This window comes from Lissotriton vulgaris, chromosome 5 (genome assembly GCF_964263255.1).
Source record: "Lissotriton vulgaris chromosome 5, aLisVul1.2, whole genome shotgun sequence".
NCBI lineage: Eukaryota > Metazoa > Chordata > Amphibia > Caudata > Salamandridae > Lissotriton > Lissotriton vulgaris.
In genome coordinates this window covers 134,276,932-134,302,035 of record NC_141693.1, presented here as the reverse complement: position 1 = coordinate 134,302,035, position 25,104 = coordinate 134,276,932, and the positions used below count along the sequence as shown (strand labels likewise).

At 46.9% G+C, this 25,104-nt stretch overlaps 1 protein-coding gene across 2 annotated transcripts in view; it reads left to right on the top strand.

The window, feature by feature from the left end:
* Positions 1–25,104, top strand: part of WDR5 (WD repeat domain 5) — a 140,063-nt gene that overhangs the window by 13,133 nt on the left and 101,826 nt on the right. For both annotated transcript variants that reach the window (XM_086921057.1, XM_086921058.1), the window contains exons 3-4: positions 23,013–23,190; positions 24,366–24,474. In XM_086921057.1, coding sequence (XP_086777183.1) covers positions 23,110–23,190; positions 24,366–24,474 — 190 coding nt within the window. In that variant the 5' untranslated portion in view covers positions 23,013–23,109. The remainder of the gene's footprint in view (positions 1–23,012; positions 23,191–24,365; positions 24,475–25,104) is intronic.

Here is a 25,104-nt window from a genome sequence, read left to right as displayed (position 1 = left end):
ATGTCCCTCTCTCCTTAGACTATTACCTGGGGCCTTGGCGTCAGCTGAGGGGGTGGCCATAGTTGGTTTGCCCTCGGCCTGCAAGGCCTTTTTAGGTCTCGGCTAGAAACGCGCGAAGCACGTTCTCGCCAGAGAACTATAGTCTGCGTCTCAGAACGACGAAGGGAGATCAGACCTGGCCGCGCGCAGCGTTTCCCCATAGGATAACATTGTGCGTGCGGCCAGGTCTTTTCTCCACAGCATGGCATGGCAGACCGGATCGCGTCGCGCGCCTCTCTGGAATGCAGGGGGAGTCTGCAGAGGGGCGCACGGCCCAGATAAACAGGCTGACAGCTGCACATGGCGTGCTTTCACTTTCCTATGCCCCGCAGCCCTCAGGCTGCAGTAGGTGGAGTCCTTGGATGCGGAGACTTTGTGTGTGAACAAATGACCTAGTGCGTGTCTATCCCCGTTATACGTCCGCAGAGCCAGCGTCCTTTGCGTTACTTCTCATTCTCTGTACACTATTCTTCTGTGGGATATAAATGGCGAAGCTTAAAGCAGCGGAAGGGTGCAGTCGAGTCTTGTCTCCCGCGTTTACTTCTGTGCTCAGTGCTTATAGGAACCAATATAGCGCTGCTGCTGTCTTGGTACTTCCTAGTTCGCGTTACACGCAGATTTCTGCGGTGATCGCACAGGCCCAAAGGACTCTATTGCCCCAGAGTGCCGTGAGCCTCAGCCTGTGGGAGAGTCCCCGCTTCGGCCACCTGCTCCCAGGTTATCCTTGAACGAGGAGCCGCGCTCGCGCGGAAATGGGGAAAGAAATCAAAGTGTCCGATAAGAGTGTTTGTGCGTAGCGTCCCCTCGGACTGCCCCATCAACCAGCAGCTAGCACTGGCACCTGTCGATCATCTGGGTGAACTCTGCCGCAGCCTGTGAGGTGTGGTAACCCACAAAACTGCAACCCGGTAATCGCCTGCAGCTGACCTGCCCCCTTATAATTGTCTATGGCTGAAACTACCACCTGTCAATCTCTGGCAGATAACACTGCCCCCCTATTGTTCGTCTGCAGCTATCACTGCTCAAGAGCCGCATTTAATTAAAACCCCGCCCACTGGTTCGGGTTTAAGAGCAGTCTCTGCCACGCTACTAGGGGTGCCATACTTTTGGGTTAGGGGAAGGGGGGTTGAAGGTGGCTCTAAAAGAGGCGTGGCCAAAGAAGTGCAACTAAGAAACCTTTTTAAGAGGCTTGGCTTAAACATACAAACTAAAACGAAAACTCCCAGAATGCAAACAGTACATAAAGAAAAGGAGGGGAGTGCTACGTGGTGCTCATGAGTACTAGCAGTTGAAATTGAATTATAAACGTGAACTCAGTCACTGTCTGAGTACCTAATTAGCTCCGGGGATTAGGAAATGCGGGTTCTCCTTATTAAAACTATTGGCCAGTTCTCTCCCTTTCACAGTAAACCCAAAAGAGACAATCTGTACCTGATATGGCCTTGCCCATTTAAAGCAATGCGATTACTGAAACTACGGCAGTGACCTTATCAGGGCACCGGAATGTGCGTTTTTCCCTTTTGCCTTGCACTAAATCCGCATTGCGCCAACCCCCTCCCGCCTGTGCCAAGGTCAGGCTTTAATCTCTGTAAATAAACACTCTTAAGTGTGGGAACATCGCTGCCAATGCCGCCTGCTGCGCGCCCTGGCCTCCAGGAGGGGCAGGGTGGCCGCCAGTCAGGAGGTGTGATTTCCAGCCATTCCTCTTCGAATCAAATCTTCCCGGAGTCCCTCACACAGACGCTCCTGTGTGTGTACACGGACTGCGCGTAACGCAAGCACCTGCAGTGCGAGGTGGGTCATGCGAGGGGCTCCCATTCAATTAAAGGCTTCTCTATATCTGATTTACGGAACCGCAAATACATCCTCGCCCGCATAATCAAGCGTAGTATCCGGCGCCCTATGTAAAGCAAATGCAGGCGCAGGTTCTACTGTGGGGGCAGCGCCCCGTGCTGTAGGGAAACCTGCGTGAGACCTACTCAACCGACGCCGCAGGGAAGCCCTTCGATTCTGCAAAGCTGCTTACGGCACATAGGCGTGCGTGCACCTGAGTCTTTTTAGGCACGTTATTTTGTTTCAGAATTTAAGCAAAAAAAGTTTTGTTTACCCTCCAGTTCAGTTCGTTTCCTGCTGCCATCTACTGAGAACGTGTACTGTGTTAGAGGGAGGTATTGTTTTCAAAGCTTGGAGGCACCTCATTTCTACTGGTATGCATCATGTGCTTGGACCGTGCTTAATCTTGGTCCTCTTTTACTTTGGATGAGTAGGCTCTCAAAACCTTGATAAAAACAATTGAATCAAATAACACTTGTAAGCAAAAAAAAGCAATAGCTTATTGTGCTAACATACTTTTGGGAGCTACTTTAGCTTCTTATTGCACCTGGCACTCCTGCATTACATACTAATGTGAAGACGTGTGTGATCCTAAGAGCTAGGATCCTACCATTCCATAGGAACAGCCCTGTTTCCGCCTCGAAGCTCACACCCTGACCCCAGAAATGGCATTTCAATGCTCTGAAAGCCAAAAGCCTGCCGCAGGAATGGGCCTACACAAGCGGAACAGAAGTAAACAGCCCTAGCAATGGACCTGCGTGGGTCCGAAAGAGCAACCTCCCCTACTAACAGGGGCGTTCCGGGCCCTAAGCTGAGGCCCCACACTAACATCTGTCAGATATGGGCGGCTCAGGAGCCAAGCTTCACATTCTGCAAGAGCCCTATCGTTTTGCATTATGGCACTGCCTACTAATTGGTCTGTAGGGGTCCAAAGGATAAACAATGCCTCACAAATGGGCCCATATTTGTTTGAAAACTAGCAGACAGCCATACAAAATGACCCACGTGGGCCTGAAAGCTAAAAGCCCGTCCTATGAATTGGCCTTTCTGGGTCTGTAGGCTCAAGCTAGCATAATCAAATGTTCAGTCATGAAGTGAACAAATCATTTGCACAGCTGCTTTATGTGAATAATTGTGTGTTTTATAGGGGAAGGGGAAAGGTGGCCATGGGACACCCTTCGCGCGCAGTAGTAAGGAAGTTAATTCTACCCCACAGCCTCCCCGTGAGTCTAGGATCTCCTGGTATCGGTCTGCAGCTCCCGCCCCCTCACGGCTCCATGCATTGATATGGCCTCTCCTGGCCCTGCTGGCAGGAGCCCTCGAGACCCTTGCCTGGCTGTACCTGGCACAGAGGGATGGGCTGCGGGAACTGCACCAAGAGCTGCTGTCCTTGCGGAACAGGCTCCCCCGGGAGCTGGAGGGACTGAAGGAGCAGATGCTGCGAGAGCAAGAGGACAAGGTATATTTTAGAAATAATTACGTTTTATCCATCCCGTCAATATATTTGATCATTTGCACGTTTGCCTCTGTTTTCCCACCCTCTTTTCCCAAATCCTTCCAGGCTCTTCTGCACATGTTCTCCACCTGTCCACCAAAGTTCCTCCTCACGCCTTCATTTCCGTATTAGCCATACGCAAGTTGTTTCTTATTCATGCACTACAAAATTGAGTGGAACGGTGTAATGTGCGCCATATTGAGGGGGAGGTTAGGGCGCAGTTGTTTTTTAGGTCGAGCAGACCTAAAAAGCAGGCAAAGCCTGCTTGTCTGCGAAGACATCTTTTGCTGGCGTGTCTGGAGGAATGTGAGACAGCGATCGCCCACGCGCTTCGCTGTCTCAGATTCCTCCTCGAGGGCGAGCACGTCGCCGTGCACATCCCCTTCCTCGCATTCTATCTCAATCACACACAGTCACGCATGCGCACACACATTCCCTCACGCACACGCGCACCCCCTCCCCCCCAGGCATACACACAGGCAAGCACGGAGTCCCCTACGGGGGACTCTAAATTCACATCCGCCCTGGGCCCCACTCACCGGCTGCTCTCTTCCGGCGGGGCTCCTCTCGCGCTCTGCTCCTCACGGCGCGTCTCCTCTTCTGGATCGGGGCTCCCTCAGGTCCGAGGAGCCCCGCTACAGGCGCCACACTCCTCCTTCTCCCCGGGCTCCCTCCTGGGGACCCGGGCTACCCAGGGCCGGCAGGGCGCTCCATGCGCTGGCAGGCCTTCTTCTCCCGGACATCAGGAGGCGGGACTTCCGGTCGTCCGCGAGCAGATTGGCCGGCCGGGCAAGAGCTTCCGAGTCGCCGCGTGCAGCGCGGCGGCCCGTTTTTCATTTTTCAGGAGGCGTGCATCGGAATCGGGGGTTAGCGGGTTCTTGGCTTTGCTTGACTGGGCATTAGCAGAGTGCATGCTGTTGGCGTTTTATGTGAAACGCGTTTCCTGAACGCTCTATCTGGGGTTGCTGTTAAAGGCATTTCACCTTTTTTTTCAGACGTGTACTGCTCACATTTGGGGTACGCATGTGTCTGTATTCAGTATGAGAAATGGCTAGTGTGTGCGCGCCACGGATGAAAGGGGGTGGGGTGAACGGGGGCTGCCTCGGATTAAGCATGCTCTATCTTTGTATACTCCTCTCTCCGCCGTGGGCTCTCGTCTCCCTGTCACTCCTTTCATCATATGCTCTGTCCCCTCATACTCTTCCACCACTGTCCGTGGCGGGCTCGTCTCTCCTCTCCCTGTTTCCTCCCTTCATCACATGCTCTATCTTCTCATACTCTTCCTCTCTCCATAGCGCCCTCTGTTTCTCGGCTCCCTGTCCCTCCTTTCATCACATGCTCAATCTTCTCATACTCTTCCTCTGTCCATAGTGCCCTCTGTCTCTCGTCCCTCGTGTTCAGGAGCTGTCTGTCGTGTCGCTCTCTGTCCATCCACTCCTCGCAGGATCTGTAATGCCTGGCTGTATAGCGCCTAGATAGCTCGAGCTATATTAGTGGCTCTCCACACCTACACACATTGTAGAAGGGTGAGGTGAGGGGGGGGGGGGGGTTCTGCGGCTCAGTGAGGAGCCTAATGCGTGTAGCAAACTGCGAGAGGGGGGTCACGTGACAGGCAGATATGGGTTCCAGTGTGTAATTCTGGAAGGTGCTACAGAGCCAGTACCCATCAGATGTCCAGACTGACTGCTGCGAACCGTCAGTAGGCTGGTGGGGCTTATGGTATTGTAAATAACAATGCCTTTTCATTTTTGTAAAGTAAACCTTGATCAGCGTGAACTATCATAGCAATTTTATTTTATTTTTTGCATTCTATGAGGATTACAGGAAGTATAGAATCTTTTTGCATTTTTCTACCAGTTTACAATTTTTTTTCTTTTGGTTTCCGATTTTCGCTAGGCTGTTTGTGATATTTTTGCAGCAGACAACACAAGACAACATGGATGTATTCGGTTTATGAGAAGTGTGATGGTATGACTTTGTATTATAAGCTATAAAATACCTTCTGCCATACAGTAAAGGGTATTAAGTCACCTCTGAGTTTCATGCTCTTATAAAGGAACTTGGCCTTCCGTATCGCTCATATGCACAGAATATGACTCAAACAAATGTCTGTATAAAATTATAAATTATGGACAGTACTAATTAGATTTTAGGTAGCTTTTTCGACACACTTCTGCTGTTTCAATGCCTTGTAATTGAAAGTTGCTACCAAAACCAGTTTAATGTTACTGAACTGACTGACCTCAGAAGGATGAAAGGCTAAATTGGCCTTAGCAGGATTCAAAAGTGTAAACTGCTTGCTATCTACAAGTCGTGAGTGGACATCTAGGGACTCACAAGCATACGTTTCATTTTTGCACACCATAATTTCACAAGTTTTTTTTGTCCCTATGGTTCAAAGTTGTTTTTCTCATTAAAAAAAGGCAAGATATGCATTTACCACAGCAATGACATCTGCAAAGGCAGTCCATGTACTACCTTGAAAAGAGGATCTCCTACGATGAACATTCCAATTAACCAGTTACATATGGTCCCTACTGGGTCCAAATGCAGACCCATCGAGATTGGATAGCTAATAAACAGAAAGGGAGAAAATTCCAAGTGATCTGACGCAACCGATAGTTTGTGTCTAATTGTTCAGTTCTAATTCCAGCCGAGTGTTTGATTTAACCAGTAGAATGTAATGTTTGTTCTGTGCATGAGAATTTCAGATCACCTTGTGGGTAACGAGTTTTGGAGTGTTCAAAACATTTTTCTGCGTTGTGATAATTTTGGCTGATTCTTGTTCACACAAGCTGGCGATGTTTAAAAATCTCAGTCTCGCCCCACACTCCGTCCCTCGCCCCACACTCCGTCCCTAGCCCCATACTCCGTCCCTCGCTCTCTCCCCCTCCCTCCATCTATCTCTCTCCCCCTCCCTCCATCTATCCTATCGCCACAGCATCACTCGCCGCCGACACAGCATCACTCGTCACTATGCGCTACCAAAATGCTTATAAGTAAAACAGTTACTTACAATATTATTATAATATAATATTATTGCCAACATTGCTTAATATTTTGCAACATATCATCTTGCAAATCATCTTTATACACCAATACAGACTTTGCTAAAAATTTAATGCAACACATTGTCATATACAATGCCAATAACTCAAACTTTAATGCTGCGAGACCTATTGCATTGCAAATGCTTGTTTTATTTGTAGGCGTGGGGACATGACATGATTGGCCCAGGAGAAGCCCTTGTGTATTACTATTTACCTTTGTCTTTGTACACCTCACAAGAGAGCTGCCAGTAAGTCACATGCAAAACTATCCCTACTACACCCTCGCGCTCACATACCCCCACCCTCACGCACCCTCACCCACACCTCACCCTCATCTCACCCTACCCTCCCTCACACCTCACCCTCCCTCACACCTCACCCTCCCTCACACCTCACCCTCCCTCACACCTCGCCCTCCCTCACACCTCGCCCTCCCTCACACCTCGCCTCCCTCACACCTCGCCCTCCCTCACACCTCGCCCTCCCTCACACCTCGCCCTCCCTCACACCTCGCCCTCCCTCACACCTCACCCTCCCTCACACCTCACCCTCCCTCACACCTCACCCTCCCTCACACCTCACCCTCCCTCACACCTCACCCTCCCTCACACCTCACCCTCCCTCACACCTCACCCTCCCTCACACCTCACCCTCCCTCACACCTCACCCTCCCTCACACCTCACCCTCCCTCACACCTCACCCTCCCTCACACCCCCTCGCCCTCACACCCCCTCGCCCTCACACCCCCTCGCCCTCACACCCCCTCGCCCTCACACCCCCTCGCCCTCACACCCCCTCGCCCTCACACCCCCTCGCCCTCACACCCCCTCGCCCTCACACCCCCTCGCCCTCACACCCCCTCGCCCTCACACGCCCTCACCCTCACACCCCCTCACCCTCACATCCCCTCACCCTCACACCCCCTCACCCTCACACCCCCTCACCCTCACACCCCTTACCCTCACACCCCCTTACCCTCACACCCCCTTACCCTCACACCCCCTTACCCTCACACCCCCTTACCCTCACACCCCCTTACCCTCACACCCCCTTACCCTCACACCCCCTTACCCTCACACCCCCTTACCCTCACACCCCCTTACCCTCACACCCCCTTACCCTCACACCCCCTTACCCTCACACCCCCTTACCCTCACACCCCCTTACCCTCACACCCCCTTACCCTCACACCCCCTTACACCCTCTCACCCTTACACCCTCTCACCCCCTTACCCTCTCACCCCCTTACCCTCTCACCCTTACACCCTCTCACCCTTACACCCTCTCACCCTTACACCCTCTCACCCTTACACCCTCTCACCCTTACACCCTCTCACCCTTACACCCTTACACCCTCTCACCCTTACACCCTCTCACCCTTACACCCTCTCACCCTTACACCCTCTCACCCTTACACCCTCTCACCCTTACACCCTCTCACCCTTACACCCTCTCACCCTTACACCCTCTCACCCTTACACCCTCTCACCCTTACACCCTCTCACCCTTACACCCTCTCACCCTTACACCCTCACCCTTACACCCTCTCACACCCCCTTACCCTCACCCCCCCTCTCCCCCCTCACCCTCCCTCTCCCCCCTTAACCCCCCTCTCCCCTCTCACCCTCACCCCCCCTCACCCCCCCTCTCCCCCCCTCTCCCCCCTCACCCCCCTCTCCCCCCTCACCCTCTCCCCCCTCACCCCCCTCACCCCCCTCACACACCCTCACACACCCTCACTCAACCGCGTAGCATAACAAAACATAGCATAGCATAACAAAAAAAGCCCAGGATAGCAAAACATAGCATAGCATAATTATTCCCAACTCTCCTTTATTATTGAGCAACTTCTGACAGCTTGCAAATCATCTTTATACACCAATTCAGAGTTTTCGAAAAATGTATGCAACGCGTTGTCATAGTGGTGGACACGTTAGTCTGATATTTGGATTGCGCCAATACAGACTTTGCAAAAAAATACATGCAACAAATTGTCATATACAATGCCAATAACTCAAACTTTAATGCTGCGAGACCTATTGCATTGCAAATGCTTGTTTGATCAAGTGACCACCTCCCCGCGATCCCTTGGTGTAATTTGTTTACCTGACACATTTAAGGATGTCACACTCTCTTCTTCCCCTGACCTTACCAGGTCAGGTGTCATAGAGATGCGACCTGTGAGGCCCTCCATCTCTTGTGTGAGAGTCTGTGTCTGGTTCAGCATCGATAAACTCAATAACCTGTGGCGTTAAACCCGCCCCCCTGTGGCAATGAAGTGGTGTGATTATAGCCTTTGTTGTGTTACCAATTACCATGTTAGATTGGCCGGGGGGGGGGGGGGGGATCCTAGTGAGGGAGGATGTGCACCTAGCTATAGGGCCCATGGAGGATCTCTTATGTTTTATTAGTGTGTCAAGGGAGTCTGATAATGTCCAGCCCGACCCCCGGTCTTCTTCTCGGTGTCTTCTGATCTGTAAAAATACTGGTGTTCCAGGTAGTTAAATAAATGAGAATTAAGGGGGGTGGCCCAGCCCGTTCTTCCGGCCGCTGACGGGCACTGGACGGGCCTGCCCTTGTCCCGGGCTTTGCTGCGGGAGCACACAAGTGTTTTTAAAGTGCCTCTTGGCGCTTTTGCAGTGACGCAATTGCAGGCGTCGCTGAGGGACTGTGGGCGCTGTAGTTCCCTTGCTATTTACTGGCGGCATAATGTAGAGGAGGATTTCTCGTTGCAGTCCCCTCTGGGACAGTTCTCCAAGACAGGTAGGTCGGGTGGCAGCAGTTGCTTCACAGCATCCGGCCCTGCGGGAGCACACAAGTGTTTTTAAAGCTTTTGCAGTAACGCGTTGTCAGGCGCTATTGAGGGACTGTGGACGCTGTAGTCCCCTTGTGATTTACTGGTGGCACAATGTGGAGGAGGATTCTCGTTGCAGTCCCCCCTGGGACTGTTCTCCAAGGCAGGTAGTTTGGGTGGATAGCAGTTGCTTCACAGCATTGGACTTGATAGTGCTATTTTGTTTTGGGAATTATTTACTAGATAAGTGAAATGATGGTTTGCTACAAAAAGTGCACATACTTTTTAAGATTGGCCCACTGCAGTAGAGAAGTTACTAATGTACCAGTTGGTTCCAACGTAAAATACCCTGATGCATGATCGTTTCAAACTAATCGGGACAACGTTTTTCAGTGAAAGCTTCATGTAACACAGTCACATACATGCCCTTATTAGAAGTGAAGCAAGGGGGTTTGAAGACCCGCAGAAACAATATTTAGGAGTTTGTGTCTTTGCAGATATGAAGTGACATTTTTAAACATGTAATATTTTTTTAGAGTTGTGTAATGTGAGAAAGTGCCCACTTTCTGCATGGTATGCCCCACTTTTTGATGAATTGCTGATGTTCTTTGACTGAGTGTGACCTGAGCTCCTGCTAATCGGGTACCCAGGACCTATGTTCCTTCCCTAAAATTCAATTGAAGCCTAAACCCAATTGGCACCCCTGGCCACAGGTCAGCCAGCCCCTTCCTGGTAAATGGTATATTAATTTTTAAATGGTTTTGTCCTTGAAGCCTTCAATTTCCCAAAACTCCTATTCAAATATGTGAAACCATTACTAACCAGCATTTGCAATTCAATAGGTCTCGCATTAGGAAAGTTTGAGCTATTGGTCTTGTAAATGACAATTTTTTTTATTTGTGTTGGTTTTGAACATAGGGAAATTAATAGGTTTGTCATTTACAATGCCAATACTTTTAACTTTTACAAATGTGACACCTATAGCATTTGTAATGCAACATGTTTTGTATTTACGTGACTTGGATGTATTGCTATTACAAATAACAATGGCTTTTAATTTCTTTAAGTAATTAATACTTAAGTTATTGTAATTTATAATGGCAATAGCTTAAACTTTTTGTAAATAACTTTTGTGAAGATTATGTTCAGTGTATTTTATTTTGACGAAAATCTAAGAACAGAAGTTAAATATTAACAGCTTTTTGTGACATTTGTAATAAAGCGTGAAACATTGAGAGAACATATTTGAACCAGTTGTTGTTGAATGGTTGCACAGATTGATGCTGTGGTGCCCCTGAGTGATGCTGTGGTGCCCCTGAGTGATGCTGTGGTGCCCCTGAGTGATGCTGTGGTGCCCCTGAGTGATGCTGTGGTGCACCAATAGATAGACAGAGTGAGGGCGACGGGTGGACAGAGTGAGGGCGACGGGTGGACAGAGTGAGGGCGACGGGTGGACAGAGTGAGGGCGACGGGTGGACAGAGTGAGGGCGACGGGTGGACAGAGTGAGGGCGACGGGTGGACAGAGTGAGGGCGACGGGTGGACAGAGTGAGGGCGACGGTTGTGTGTGTGTGTGTGTGTGGGGGCGGCGGTTGTGTGTGTGTGTGTGTGTGTGGGGGCGGCGGTTGTGTGTGTGTGTGTGTGTGTGGGGGCGGCGGTTGTGTGTGTGTGTGTGGGGGCGGCGGTTGTGTGTGTGTGTGTGTGTGGGGGCGGCGGTTGTGTGTGTGTGTGTGGGGGCGGCGGTTGTGTGTGTGTGTGTGTGTGTGGGGGCGGCGGTTGTGTGTGTGTGTGTGTGTGTGTGGGGGCGGCGGTTGTGTGTGTGGGGGCGGCGGTTGTGTGTGTGTGTGTGTGGGGGGGGGCGGCGGTTGTGTGTGTGTGTGGGGGCGGCGGTTGTGTGGGGGCGGCGGTTGTGTGTGTGTGTGTGTGGGGGGGGGCGGCGGGTGTGTGTGTGTGTGTGGGGGGGGGGAGGGGCGGCGGGTGTGTGTGTGGGGGCGGCGGTTGTGTGTGTGTGTGTGTGTGGGGGCGGCGGCGGTTGTGTGTGTGTGTGTGTGTGTGGGGGCGGCGGCGGTTGTGTGTGTGTGTGTCTGTGTGTGGGGGGGCGGCGGTTGTGTGTGTGTGTGTGTGTGGGCGGCGGTTGTGTGTGTGTGGGGGGGCGGCGGTTGTGTGTGTGTGGGGGCGGCGGTTGTGTGGGGGCGGCGGTTGTGTGTGTGTGTGTGGGGGCGGCGGTTGTGTGGGGGCGGCGGTTGTGTGTGTGTGTGTGGGGGCGGCGGTTGTGTGGGGGCGGCGGTTGTGTGTGTGTGTGTGGGGGCGGCGGTTGTGTGTGGGGGCGGCGGTTGTGTTTGTGTGTGGGGGCGGCGGTTGTGTGTGGGGGCGGCGGTTGTGTGTGTGTGTGTGGGGGCGGCGGTTGTGTGTGGGGGCGGCGGTTGTGTGTGTGTGTGTGTGGGGGCGGCGGTTGTGTGTGTGTGTGTGTGGGGGCGGCGGTTGTGTGTGTGTGTGGGGGCGGCGGTTGTGTGTGTGTGTGTGTGGGGGCGGTGGTTGTGTGTGTGTGTGTGTGGGGGCGGCGGTTGTGTGTGTGTGTGTGTGTGTGGGGGCGGTGGTTGTGTGTGTGGGGGCGGCGGTTGTGTGTGTGTGTGTGGGGGGCGGCGGTTGTGTGTGTGTGTGTGTGTGTGGGGGCGGTGGTTGTGTGTGTGTGGGGGGGGCGGCGGTTGTGTGTGTGTGTGTGGGGGCGGCGGTTGTGTGTGTGTGGGGGCGGCGGTTGTGTGTGTGTGTGTGGGGGCGGCGGTTGTGTGTGTGTGTGGGGGCGGTGGTTGTGTGTGTGTGTGGGGGCGGTGGTTGTGTGTGTGTGTGTGTGGGGGCGGTGGTTGTGTGTGTGGGGGGGCGGTGGTTGTGTGTGTGTGTGTGTGTAGGCGGTGGTTGTGTGTGTGTGTGGGGGCGGCGGTTGTGTGTGTGTGTGTGGGGGGCGGCGGTTGTGTGTGTGTGTGTGTGGGGGGGGGCGGCGGTTGTGTGTGTGTGTGTGTGGGGGCGGTGGTTGTGTGTGTGGGGGCGGTGGTTGTGTGTGTGGGGGCGGTGGTTGTGTGTGGGGGCGGTGGTTGTGTGTGTGTGTGGGGGCGGTGGTTGTGTGTGTGTGTGTGTGTGTGGGCGGTGTGTGTGTGTGTGGGGACGGTGGTGGGGGTGTGGGGTTGTGTGTGTGTGTGGGGAGAGGGGCTTGGGAGCGGCTTCCTTTGAAGTCTGATGCCAAGGCTCCGACAAATGGTGTATGGTGTGCGATGTGGCTGGTGATGTGCACGCGCCTGGCTCACATGAACTGCACCTAATACGCAGTGGGTAGACCTTTTGAAAGCCTCTTACTATAATCTTGCCGAACAATGCTTACGCATTGCTTCAGCGAGACCTAAAAATGCTCTGGGAACATAGACTGGGGTGTCTGATAAATTGGGTGTAGGCAATATTGACGATGTAAGATGCTCTAATCCTTGCTCCCGCTCCCCCAAAGTGCATAAAAGAACATGTTTGGGTGACCATGTTTTGAAAAGAAAAAAACTGAACTGGCCAGACATAAAAGTAGGACTAAAGCCTTTAGCCTTACTTATGACTGACCTGATTTTTGCATGGGGATGCATATATGTGTGTGTCTATATAATACAGCCAGCCACGCATTTATGCATACATTTAGCTATGGCATCATCTTTTCCCTGAGCCCCCCCTGCCCTCCTCCCCACTCTGCTTCCCCTTTGCTGTGGCATGCAATCAGCCGATAGGCTCCTTTGCTGCATGACCAGACAAATTACTTTGAGCGTACACCTTTCATTTCTCCTTTACAGGTTAAATTGACCTTGTCCCAATAAAACCGGGACATAGCTTTAAAATTAAGAAAAGCTTTGGGGCACCGGGACTGTCCAGGGAAATCTGGGTCGTATGGTCACCCTACTTTATTTAAACATTAGAGTGTTGAGCGCTTCATTGAAGACAATGGAGTGCTCTTGCTTCTAATGCCCGGTACAAGCCCAGAGCTCCAATATTCCAGTGTTTGTTTCACAGCTGTTCCTGAGAACAGAAGGCCTCATGGCTCACGATGGGACTCCAATCCCCTCAAACCCCGTGAGGTCTTTGGTTTGAAAATTAGAACTTTCGACCATCTAGGGGCGGAATGTTCTAATAGCCCTAAATCTCTCCGTAGCGGGCTGTACCGCCCATTAAAGGCCTGCTCCCTTGTTAATGACCTCCGGCTTGTACCTTTAATGCTGTAGCAGGGTTTTAATGGCCTGTAGAGCCCGTTACAGCAGGCACTCGGGCTATATTATGACATACCTTCCTGCTATTTTATTTGGTGTTGTCAGTTGTTCTAGATCTGGAGTGTAATCGAGGTGGTGGTTTGATGGAGTTTGGTTTGGAGCCAGAAAGAGATTGTTGTTCTATTTATGAAAATACCATGTTGATTCCAATAAAATGTTCTAACCTTAGTGGGTCTAAAACATGAGTATAACCCTGCTGCTTCATTAACTGAAATAGATTACATAACAGACAAGTAAGACTGTGGTGAAGACAGCAGAAGATAATGCCTTTTGTCAGTTGGATTGCATACACATTGTTAATTAAAACTTGTGTGCTTTTTTTCTTCGAATGTTTTAAAGCATAAGATACATTGTTTTAAATTAATGCATGAGAAAATTTTAATGTTTTGTGAAAAGTGTGCTCTCTTCTTCCCCCTCTTCTTAGAAAGGGATGTAGTCACAAGTACACTCAATCACTTATCAATTTATAACCGATTCCCAACAAGATGGCGAATTTTCATTGTTGTGCAAAATGATGACCATATGTCATGCCTGTTTTACCAAGTATGCAGTAATGCAGTGTGACTTGTGCTGTTTGTATTGCCGCTCCCCAAAACTTTGTTGTAACACCGTGCTAGATTATGTGTGTATCGCTCAATCTCTGATACATTTTTTGTAGGGTTGTCCTTTTAACTTTAGAAAATTATTTCTGCAGGATCCTGCCAACTGATTAAAGTCTGCTCACTATTAATTCCAGTGGTACCTTCTGTATTATAGTGCCTGATTTTGATGATTTGATAAACATCACCGAAATCAAATGTTTCATGTACATTTCTTGAGTCCACTTTAGCTCTAAGTCTTTAACATAATCAGATGAGGTAATAGGTGGCCTTCTGTTAGAGGCAAGGCGGGTGGTAAAGTAGTTTTTTATTATTTACTAAAACAACTCGATACACGCTACACACTTTTTAATTCTGTTTAGAATCCGAAATGGTACTTTTACACGATGGTCTATTGTATGATCGCTAAACATGGTGTAAAGAAGGCATATTGGGTATTGCAAACAAGCATTGGAAACATCAAGATGTCTGGCTTGCCTGTAATTCTTACTGTAAGCATATGACGCCATCATAATTCAGTGTTTCCCAAATTGTGAGCAGATGAAGAAGTCTTATATAGGGATAATGGGAGTCAAATAAGAGTGATATACCAGGGGTCGTTATTATGGAAATGATTCGCTTGCCAAAAGACCACAAAAGCTGATTGTAGTCACTTGCGTTGTACGACCAACTTGTGTTTTTTTTTTTTAATGTATTTTCTAAATATATTTTCTAATCATTAGGATTGCTTATCCGATGGAACATTAAACTGTATATGGTAAATGATGGTGTTTGGTAGCAACCCATATTTGGCAGAGGACAGCAACTGATATCACAGCATTTAGGTTTAACCTTCTTGTCCATGCAGTCAATTGACACACGTTTTGTTTTCTTTATATTGTGCAACCTAGTAGCCTTGAGCTACTTTCCGACTCGGGAGTCCTAAGGTGTAGAACCCTCTACTTCCAGTCGCTTGGGGTGGTATTTCAAGTGGATGGCTAGGTCTGTTATCTTGGAAATTGACTCTGCATGTGAAGTCTGTATTGGGGTAGATGAAACTGGGACACTGCTCAATGGGTATTTTTGTAGTGCTCAGGAATTTCAGATCTTGTGCGGTGTTATAATAGGAATGTATGTTTGTAGTGTGGAGAATTTGTTATAAAGTGTATGAGTCACTTTGTGTATAAATGTTAACAGATTGTGAAAAGCACATTGAACAGTCTCTTATTGGCCTACTGTAGTATCTAGAGGTACTGTGCAGTAGACCTTGATTACTGCTTCTGTTTTAGACCTGCGGGGTAACAGAAAGATTAGCTTCAACATGAGCTCCAGAAAGCCTAAACATCTGCTCCCCCCACCACCTTATTGTGTATTATCTTCCACATTCAGCTTGCACAAGTTTGAACCAGAAGAAATTTTGTTGAATATCATTATAGACATTCCTACAAAGTGCCATACACAAAACTCATATAACCATGCCAACATTTGCTCCTTTCAAAACCCCAGTACTCAACAGACAGCATCTAGAATTACGTGATATTTGCGGCTGTGGAATTTTCCCCTTGATTATGGATTTGCCGTTTTTGCTACAAACAATTGAGTTTCAAACTCAACGGGATCAAACGTTACTAAAAATGTGGTTCCCTAAGTGAAAGACCCTTCCCAAAGGTTGACTGGTCACCTTTCTGTTGCTCATTGAAATTAATTGCAAAATTCCAGAGACCCCACCCCCTCCCACCTTCCCTGAGGCTCAGAAATGCCTTTAAAACAGTTCCAATAACGGTAAACAGCGCCCGTTGACCTGGTGAACTACCTGAAAACCATACACCTACAGTATTCCAGAATGAAAACTATTGTATCAACTCTTATGTAAGCCATGAACAACAGAAACCAGATCCCTAAAAAGACTGGACAAAAACACTCAATCTAAATGTTAAAAGTGACTCCAAAGGCCATACCGAATCCATCAAAACGGCCATATGGTTCCTACTACACACAACACATGTTGAGGGTACATACTCCACCAAAGCGTTGTTCAGAATCACTTTAAAAAATCTGTAACTGAGCATTTTAACAAATGTAAATCAATCTGAGAAATTCTGATACTTCCGAAAACTACTTCATCATGAAAGTCTCTAACCTTACTTTACTTGGAACCAAAACACTCTCTCCCTGAGAGCCTCCCATACCTAATCAAGCTGCACTGTACTCATTCAACATACTGACGCAAACCGAAATTACTGACCATGTTAAAGCCAGCAGCATGTCTAGTTCCCCATCGGATTCTTATCATTCAAACATCTTTAAGCCTAAACCTAAGGTCTCGGCTGCCATACTGGCAAAAGAAATCTTGAATTCCTCTGTCAACTGGTTAAATCCCTAAGTGACATAAAAACAACTCTTATCACTTTTATTCTAAATAAAGAGGGACTCTACCAGGCTGAAAGTGTTTGTCTTATGTAAAGTTGTTGAAAAGGTATTTTTCACTCTGATCTCAGTCAGTGAACTACTGCTGTGCATGTTTTCTGCTTTTGACTCAGTTGAGCAGCTGCTACTTGCTCCAAAGTAGTATCACACTGGAATACAGGGAATAATCCTCTACTGGATAAAATGTTTCTTGAAGCCCAGGTCCCTAAATTGTCTCCTTACATTGTCTCCCTACTGCCTTTCAGATCTTCGTTATGTTCCATTTCAGAAGGTGTCTGCGGGCCTTGATTGCACTATTTACTTTTCAACAATTACCTAGTCCCTCTTCTTGAGCTGGTGAATTCTTTCATACTTATTTGCCCCAAATGTGCTCCATACAATATGATCATTTTAAAATGCGACCATACCTCACTGGTCAAATTTTCAACACAGTGAATGCATGTTTGCTGTGGGTCAAAGTATGCTAGCAATCATCTCAAAGTCCATTGCAATGCAAGTACTTGGCTGCAGATGGTGGAAAAACTGGAACTTCATTTCCTCTTGGCTACAAGAAAATGGAATGACCACCTACTACTTTGACTGACTGAAGTGAAAAATCTTAAACTTGATTAGGGTCTTCACACACTTGTGAATTCCTAGTCAACACTGACTGGTAACTCATTCTGAAGGTTAAGAATTCTACAATAATTTCACCCCTCCCTTACACTTCCATAAAGGATACTGGTATCTCTAGCTATATCAAGACAGAGTTATGCAAATGGACTCTATTCGGTATAACTAAAACTAAAAAATCAATTGCCAAAAAGCAAAGAATATAGAACACTGCAGTTAGACAAGACATCAACTTAAATAGGACTATATTAGTCCTGCCCCCCCATGAGCTACACGGGTTACAACTAGCCACTTCATTGTAAATCGGGCGATTCACACACTAGGGTCTTGCTTCTTATAATCAAAATTCAGTCTTCAAAAGCGAAATCTCAGATCAAGAATGGCCCTGGCCGATCGGAAACTAACTGGACCCACTAGGACGGCGGTGCACCTGTGTAGGGTGGTGACCAAAACTCTGGGTTGGCAGGGTAAACTCACCATGGCTACTCCCCTATACGATTCTGACCTGCTTGGGAAACTGTGGCACTCCAAGGGGTTCGACAGGTGGGATCTCATTGGTATCGCTAGGGTTGTAGATATGATGGCTAGGGGGGGATGTTAAATCTTTTGGGGCACTGCAGGCCGAGTTCCAATTGGATAAAACGGAATACTTCCGTTATGCACAGCTTCGGCATGCTCTCACATCTTCTATGCCCGTGGGAGAGAAAGTCCCTGAATCATCTCCGCTGGAAGATAGGGTACTGGACGGCCATATGCCGGATAGCGCCATCTCCTTGATCTATAAAAAGCTTAATGCGCGGACTGACCTGCTGGTGAAACTGAGAGACCTCTGGGTGAATGACGGGATTGAGATGGATGAGGAGGAGTGGCAGTCCGCGGTTTCTTCCCCTAAGGAGGTGGCGATCTCGGCCAGGCTGAGACTTGTTCAGTTGAAGATACTCCACAGGGTTTATATCACAGGCCCAAGGCTGATACACATGGGACTCTCTCAGGATGGACTATGCAGGAGAGGATGTGGCGTAGTGGCCACCTTTATGCACATACTCTGGGAGTGTCCGGCAGTTGCCTCGTATTGGGGACGTGTGCATGAGGTAATGAGAGCTGTGACCGGTGTGACCCTGCATGCGGAGGCCCGGCGTTGCCTTCTGAACGTGTGGGGCCCGAATGGTTACAATGTGGCCCAGAAATGGGGTGCTTCCACGTCCCCCACCGTTGGCCTGTGGAAAACCAACATGGATTGGTGCATGCTCCGTGAAAAGACTGTTTACATGGCTCGGGGCAAACCCAAGATGTGGGGGTCGATCTGGGGAGCGTGGAACTCGTATAGGGGAGACATCTGTGCACCCCCTGAGATGGCACAGCCTGAGGTCCGCCTTTCTCCGTAGTTCCCCCTTCCCAAGGTTCCAAGTGTGGTATCTTGAGTCTCTGCTCCCCGTCCACCTGGCTGTCATGCATCCTGTTGTTAGTGGGATGTACGAACCCCGCCCCCTCCCCGTGATATGTGCCTAGAATATCCTTTTTTGCCCTCAGCCTTGTTTTTCCTTTCACTTTCTTCTTCCTGTTCCTTCCTCTCTTTCTTTCTCTACTTTTCTCTTTCTTGACTCTGGTTATATTTATTGTTATTTTAGTATTCTCTATCGCCTTGTTTTTGTACATGTTCCCGATTTGAAATAAGATGCTGCCTGGCCTCCGGGATGTACGGCTGAATAGCGGTGTACTTGTTTTGATAAATAAAGGTGTTCCCAAAAAAAAAAAAAGAATGGCCCTGGCCCGTATGCTGATAATGTCTATGTTCCATAATGCCTGCAAAGAAAGTAAAATCTGAATTGCAAATGATTATTGATGGATCAGAAGTCATAGTCCTGGTTCTTCCATAATTTGAGACTTTAGTACTTCTAAGGTTAAAGTCCTAACTGATATGCATATGCTAGTTTTGAACCTATTGTCGCACTTCTTTGTTTTCCGCCATACGTGTAAATATAACTCTTATTCCACTGTGTCAAGTTGGGAGCCCGCTCTCTGGGCATGAGGCACTACCCCAATACTTCACACACCACTCTACAAGGTGACATCATTGCTCTTGGCTTGCCTTCCTCGGTTGCTATCACTGGTGAATCGTAAACCAGAAACCGAGTGCAGGCACTTTAAAAAAAAAAAAAAAAACTTTTTTTAAATTGGGGTATGACAAGTAGCTACCACTTCCTTAGAGTGAAGTCAAGTCAAGTCAAAAACCACTTTATTCGATTAATTAAAATCATAAAGGTATGCTATAAATATGCAATACAATTAAAAATATTTAAAAGAAGTGTATATACAAAGTAAAAAATGATGTACAAATTCATATTACGATCATTAACAATCATTTACAGTGCAATTAGGAAATGTACTTCAGCTGTTTTTTTAGGAGGAATGGGTTTCTTGTACCACTTTCAGTCTTGCCTTCCTACTTCTTACCGACATGACAAAAAAGCTGGCAACACTAAACATAGTTAAAGGGGATTCCATCAATTGTAAAAACAATAAGGCTGGTCTACACTGAATAAAGTTCATATTCTTCAGTAAAGGGAGAATAAACATTTTCCTAGCATCAAGGTACAAAGGACAAAAAAATATGAAATGCAAAGTATCTTGGGGGGGGGAAAGTCATCACATTTGCGCGGAGCTGCTACTTCAGGTTTACTCCACCCATGCAAATCCCACAGTATCGTATGTATTTGGTTAAACCGGAATTTTGTCAATAACCATCTATGGAAAGGGTTAGACACTGTAGACAGATAGGGAGACATCATTAGTGGCATGGAAACCAGAACATGACCCCTAACCGATAGCTTGTTTAGTTCTGTAGCTTCCCGCTCTGCCTCCCTTAACATAGTAAAATTAGTTTTTACCCACCCAAGGTCTGATTTACATAGAGAATCGGGGTTGTAGAAAATCTCCGGTCTCCCCAGATATACTGCTAACATTTTTATGTAGGCCAGCCACTGAATTTCCTTTGTGTTATCTAGGTTGATACAATCCTTTAAGATCTTATGGTTTAAAGAGAGGTTTGGATTCAACCAGTTTCTAATCCAAAGCAGAATGGGGGCTATGCTAATTATATCTGCTATGTACCCTATCCCCAATTCGAGGTGGATAGAATGGGTAGCTGTGGATTGCGGGAGGCCTTAGAAATTTATTTTCTTCTATTTGTATGTGGTCTGGTTTAGTAAAACCCCATATTGCTGCCCCATATCTTGCAATTGCCAGGGTCTTAGCCCTGTAAATTGCCAGGATTGCCTCGAAAGGTTTCCCCCCCAACCTTTTTGCAAAACCTAGCACTGCCGCCGATGAGCTTCTCACAGCATTTACCTTTAATGAGACCTGTGGGGACCACGTACCCCTATCATCAAAGACTACTCCTAGATAGGTAAAAACCTTTACTCTGGAGATTTCTTCCTTTTCACAGAAAAATGTCTTAACTTTGTTTTTAGAAACACCCAATGACATGACGTGTGATTTGCCATGGTTTACTACCAGGTCCAGGCTTTTCATAAAATCCCCGAATGCATCCAGCAGTCTTTGCAGAGCCAACGGGGTCCTAGCTAGTAATACGGCGTTCTCCGTATATGGAGCACCGAAATCGGGGAGCCTCCCATACGAGGGACGTCGGGCGTAGCTGTTAACAATTGTACCTCCAGAGAATTTACGTATAGCGTAAACAGCATGGGAGCCAAAATACATCCCTGGCGTACCCCTCTACCTGATTTAAAACTTGATGTACATTTCCCCTCATTAGTCATCCTGATTGAGGCCTATAGATCTCTATGCAACTCGGCCAGGAAATACACTAAGGACCGGTCGAGACCCATCTCCAGGGGCATACTCCACAGCTTTGACCTATTGACAAGGTCAAAGGCCGTGGACAAATCCATAAAACCCAGGAAGATAGAGCCTCTGGCCGCCCTCGTGTATTTAGCTATGATCAGGTGAAGATTCAGGCATTGGTCTTCAGTACTTTTCCCTGCTCTAAAGCCATATTGAGCGTCGGACAGTATGTTGTTGACCGAGGCCCACTTAGTGATCCTTGCTAAGATAACCTTTCCCAAGATTTTTATAGAGGAATCTAGCAGGGATATAGGCCTATAGCATCTGGGGTCTCCTCTTTGACCTTTTTTAAACACTGGATTTATTATTGATCATGACCAAGACTTAGGGGGTCCCACGCAGGCCGAGGTATTAAAGACGTTGGTCAAGATGTTTGCCCAGTACAAGGGGTTTGCCTTGTACATATCAGAGGGTACCCAGTCTGGGCCTGGTGCCTTTCTCCCTGCTGTGCCCTCTATTGCTTTGATAACTTCCGCTATATGAAACCTTATTGGTGTAACAGGGGGTTCCGAGGTTGGGGCAACAAAGATATCCAGGTCCATGTGGCTTCCATATATTTTTTCAAAATGTTTTAGCCATTCCGCCTCGGGTATGTTTAGTTCTAGTGCATTGTTTTGGGAACCAGAAAACCGAGGGGTATTAATGATGGACCAAAAATTTGCATTGTCTTTTAAAGTAGCTTTGTCCATAGGCTCAGCCCATGCTTCTTGTTTAATTTCATTTTTCCTTGCTTGTACAGTTTTTGAGTACTCTCTTCTACACTGAGCCACCCGAGCTTTGTTCCTAGGGCGCTCCTGAAGAGCTTTTTTAAGGAGGTTATGTGATGTAGTACAGTTATGGTCAAACCAACCCATTACCACTTTCTTTTTAGCTGGTTGGCTATTGATAGTAAGATCTTTAGCCACCTGAGCGCAGATGGCTTCAAATGAACTTATTACTTCCTCCCTGTTGGAGAGGACATCCTCACAGATGTTTAAATCATATGCCGCTTTATTGGTAATGGTGGTTCTTCTGGCACAATTTTGCTCCACTTTAACCTCCTCCTTTGATCTTTAGCCTTAACCTCCACTACTGCTCGTGCGTGGCGAAGCGGTTTTATTAAGAAGAGAAAGGCCATCTACCAGCTCAATCATCACTGGATTGTGATCACTAAAGGATGAATTTATAGCATTATACGCGATAACCCATCTTAAAAGTCCTGGAGAAAGAAAAATATAATCAATTGTTTCACAATCCCTGCCTATGTACGTGGCTATGCGAGTGCTTTTTATCAGAAAACCCTGCTTCATACAGATCATTTGTAGACAGGAGTTTTTCCAAGGCTTCCCCCTTATTAGTGAGTTCAAAATGCTGCGGGATGTGAAATTTGGACCATCATAAATCATAATCAAATAAAAAACAATTCTCACTACAAAGATGTACATTAAAATCACCCAACAATATATATTGGCAGAAAGTGGTTTGCTTTACATTATAAGTATTTAAAAATTCTGTCAACCAAGCCAGATGTTCATTTGGAGAATCACCTTGCTGGGAGTTATAACAATTCACAAGTATCAATTTGGTATTATCGGGTAGACTTAGTTCTAAGGCAAGAAAGTTATGTGAAACACAATCTACCCTTTTTACTTTTCCCCTTATGTTCACGGTAACTAATAACATAAGACCCCCTCTGTCCCTTCCTGCTGTTGACCTCAATGCGGGGACAAAATACGAGGTGTAACCATCCATCCAGAAGTCGCAGTCCCTATCCCATGTCTCTTGGAGAACCACTACATCATATTTGTTAACGACGTCTAACCAGTTGATATCCTCTCTCTTGGTTCGCTAAAGCTATGAAGGATGGGAACAGGAGAAAGGAGTCTGCAAACAATGAACGTACCAAGCCATGTTTTGAATCCCATTTGTAAATTTAGGGTTTTGAATGTTTTAATTCTTCAATTTTCCTAGAATTTGTTTTTCTTTGCGTGAGTTTATGAAATCTTAAGCACTGTGTATTTGACTTGTGTTTTTTTTTTGCATTTATAGATGACTAGCTAGCATATCTGTTTCCTGTATTCCAAGGTCCTCGCTTTGAATCCTCTTTCGAACAGCATCAAATACTATTTTTTTCAACCACACAACCATGGCAACAGAAGAGAAGAAACCTGAAACTGAAGCTACCAAAACACAATCGACACCTTCCTCTTCATCCAATCAAAGCAAGGTATTCCCTCTTCCTAATGGACTTATTCACTGACTCAGTACTTTTTGTTAACATGACTTGATATTGGACTTTTGAATGTTTCGTGCAGAGCTTCTAGTCTGGGCCACAGGAATATTGGGGCAATTACGAATCCAATTATGTGGTCAGGGTAGACTAAATTATGCAGCAGTACAGGCAAATAATGTAGCGTAGTAAGGCATGTTCAGTGGCAAAACTATTTACGGATTTGTCATTTTATTACTTATTTTTCCTCACTAGTACCAGTTTAACACCCAAAAACATCAATAACTAACTAAAATGTTAACATCTGCAACGTCTCTGATCAGCACCTCATGGTGCATTTTTGTAACTTTTAATTTGTTTGAGTTGGATACATCTTTTTATTAAAATCTGCAGAATATAATGCTTTATGTTCTGTCGTTACAATATTTACGGTGAAAACCGCCACGTTTGCTAAATCGCATATAAGCTGTGACTCTTTTTTTGCCTTTTGCATTGGTGCACCATGTGTGCTGGCTGTACTCGAGCAATGGAAGTCTGGCCAAAACTTTAGTGGTGCTTCCATATCTGATGTGTCATGAGTTCATTTACTGACCTTGATCCTCCACCCCCTAGCCTTTTCTGCTATTAATATTGATGTAACCCCCCAAAAATGGTGTGTTTTTATGTTGTGACTTTATATCATAAACTGATAAATCAAAATTGTAATGAGGGATATCCTCTAAATCTGTTTAGCCCAAGTAAATGAGTTAGATTAAATGCTTGTGCTTCCTGAGGGAGAAATCCGTTGCAATAGTTTCTCTTTAAATACACGTCCTACAAGAGCAGTATTTGGCAGAGCTTCTAAAATGTTAAAAATCTTGATGAGCAACTCTTTATTGTATATATTAGTTTACCATGTGGGTAATTGTTTCAAAGTCACTGATGCTAATAAGGCATTTCATGGACGTCTGCTTAGCAGTTACATTCGAGAGCATGTCTTTGGGGACATTTATAATGTTTATTCAAATAGTCGCTGAAGTATACTTAGCTTTCTGTGACATTGTGGCAATGGCTTTGCAAGTATTTTAGGCTATTATATTGGCTATAAGTATCCTTTTAGAAGTTTGTATTAGTTTGCCATTACCATGAAAGGAAACTCAAGAAAAACGAATCTTGTGTATTTTCTTCTGCAGCCTGCACCTGTAAAGCCCAATTATGCTTTGAAGTTTACACTAGCAGGACACACCAAAGCAGTATCCTCTGTCAAATTCAGTCCAAACGGAGAATGGTTAGCAAGTTCATGTAAGTAGTGTATGATTGTGATCTGAAATATACATCGACTTACAGCTGGTAAGGTAAAGCAACACATGTTCATATTTACTTGTATATATCATCATGTGCTGTAGTCACAATTTCTAGTACTGCTGTGGCATTGTTAGCTTGTTCCTTTTAACTGGAGTTTTATTAGCATTTGCATCTTTCATCGGGTCACAGGAATGAACACCAGTAAGGACATGGAATGCATAGTTGACAATTAATACTATCCTATCAGTGCAAACGTTTTAAAGAACTGAAACCACTCCAGGATGCGATAAAGTCACAGATGCAACAAAGGGGTTGCCTTAGGGAAAAGTGTTCGTAGTTTCTGGAATATTTGCACCCCCCACCAATGTAATACATCTGGTAACATTGTTTATTACGTTGTAGTTCAATTTATATAATTCCTTTTCCCTTGAAAAGACATCAAAGCATATTAGCAGACAGATTGACTGCCACACTGAAAGTTGTACTCAATTGGCAGGGTGTGAGTTGGTAATGTGGCCAATTCTGTTCTGTGGTGTCTTCTGTGATTATTGGAGTGGTTCTCTTACCATTTAATGTGTCGCTGTGCTTGATTGAAAGCGGAACCTAGAGGTATGAGGGTTTGATTGC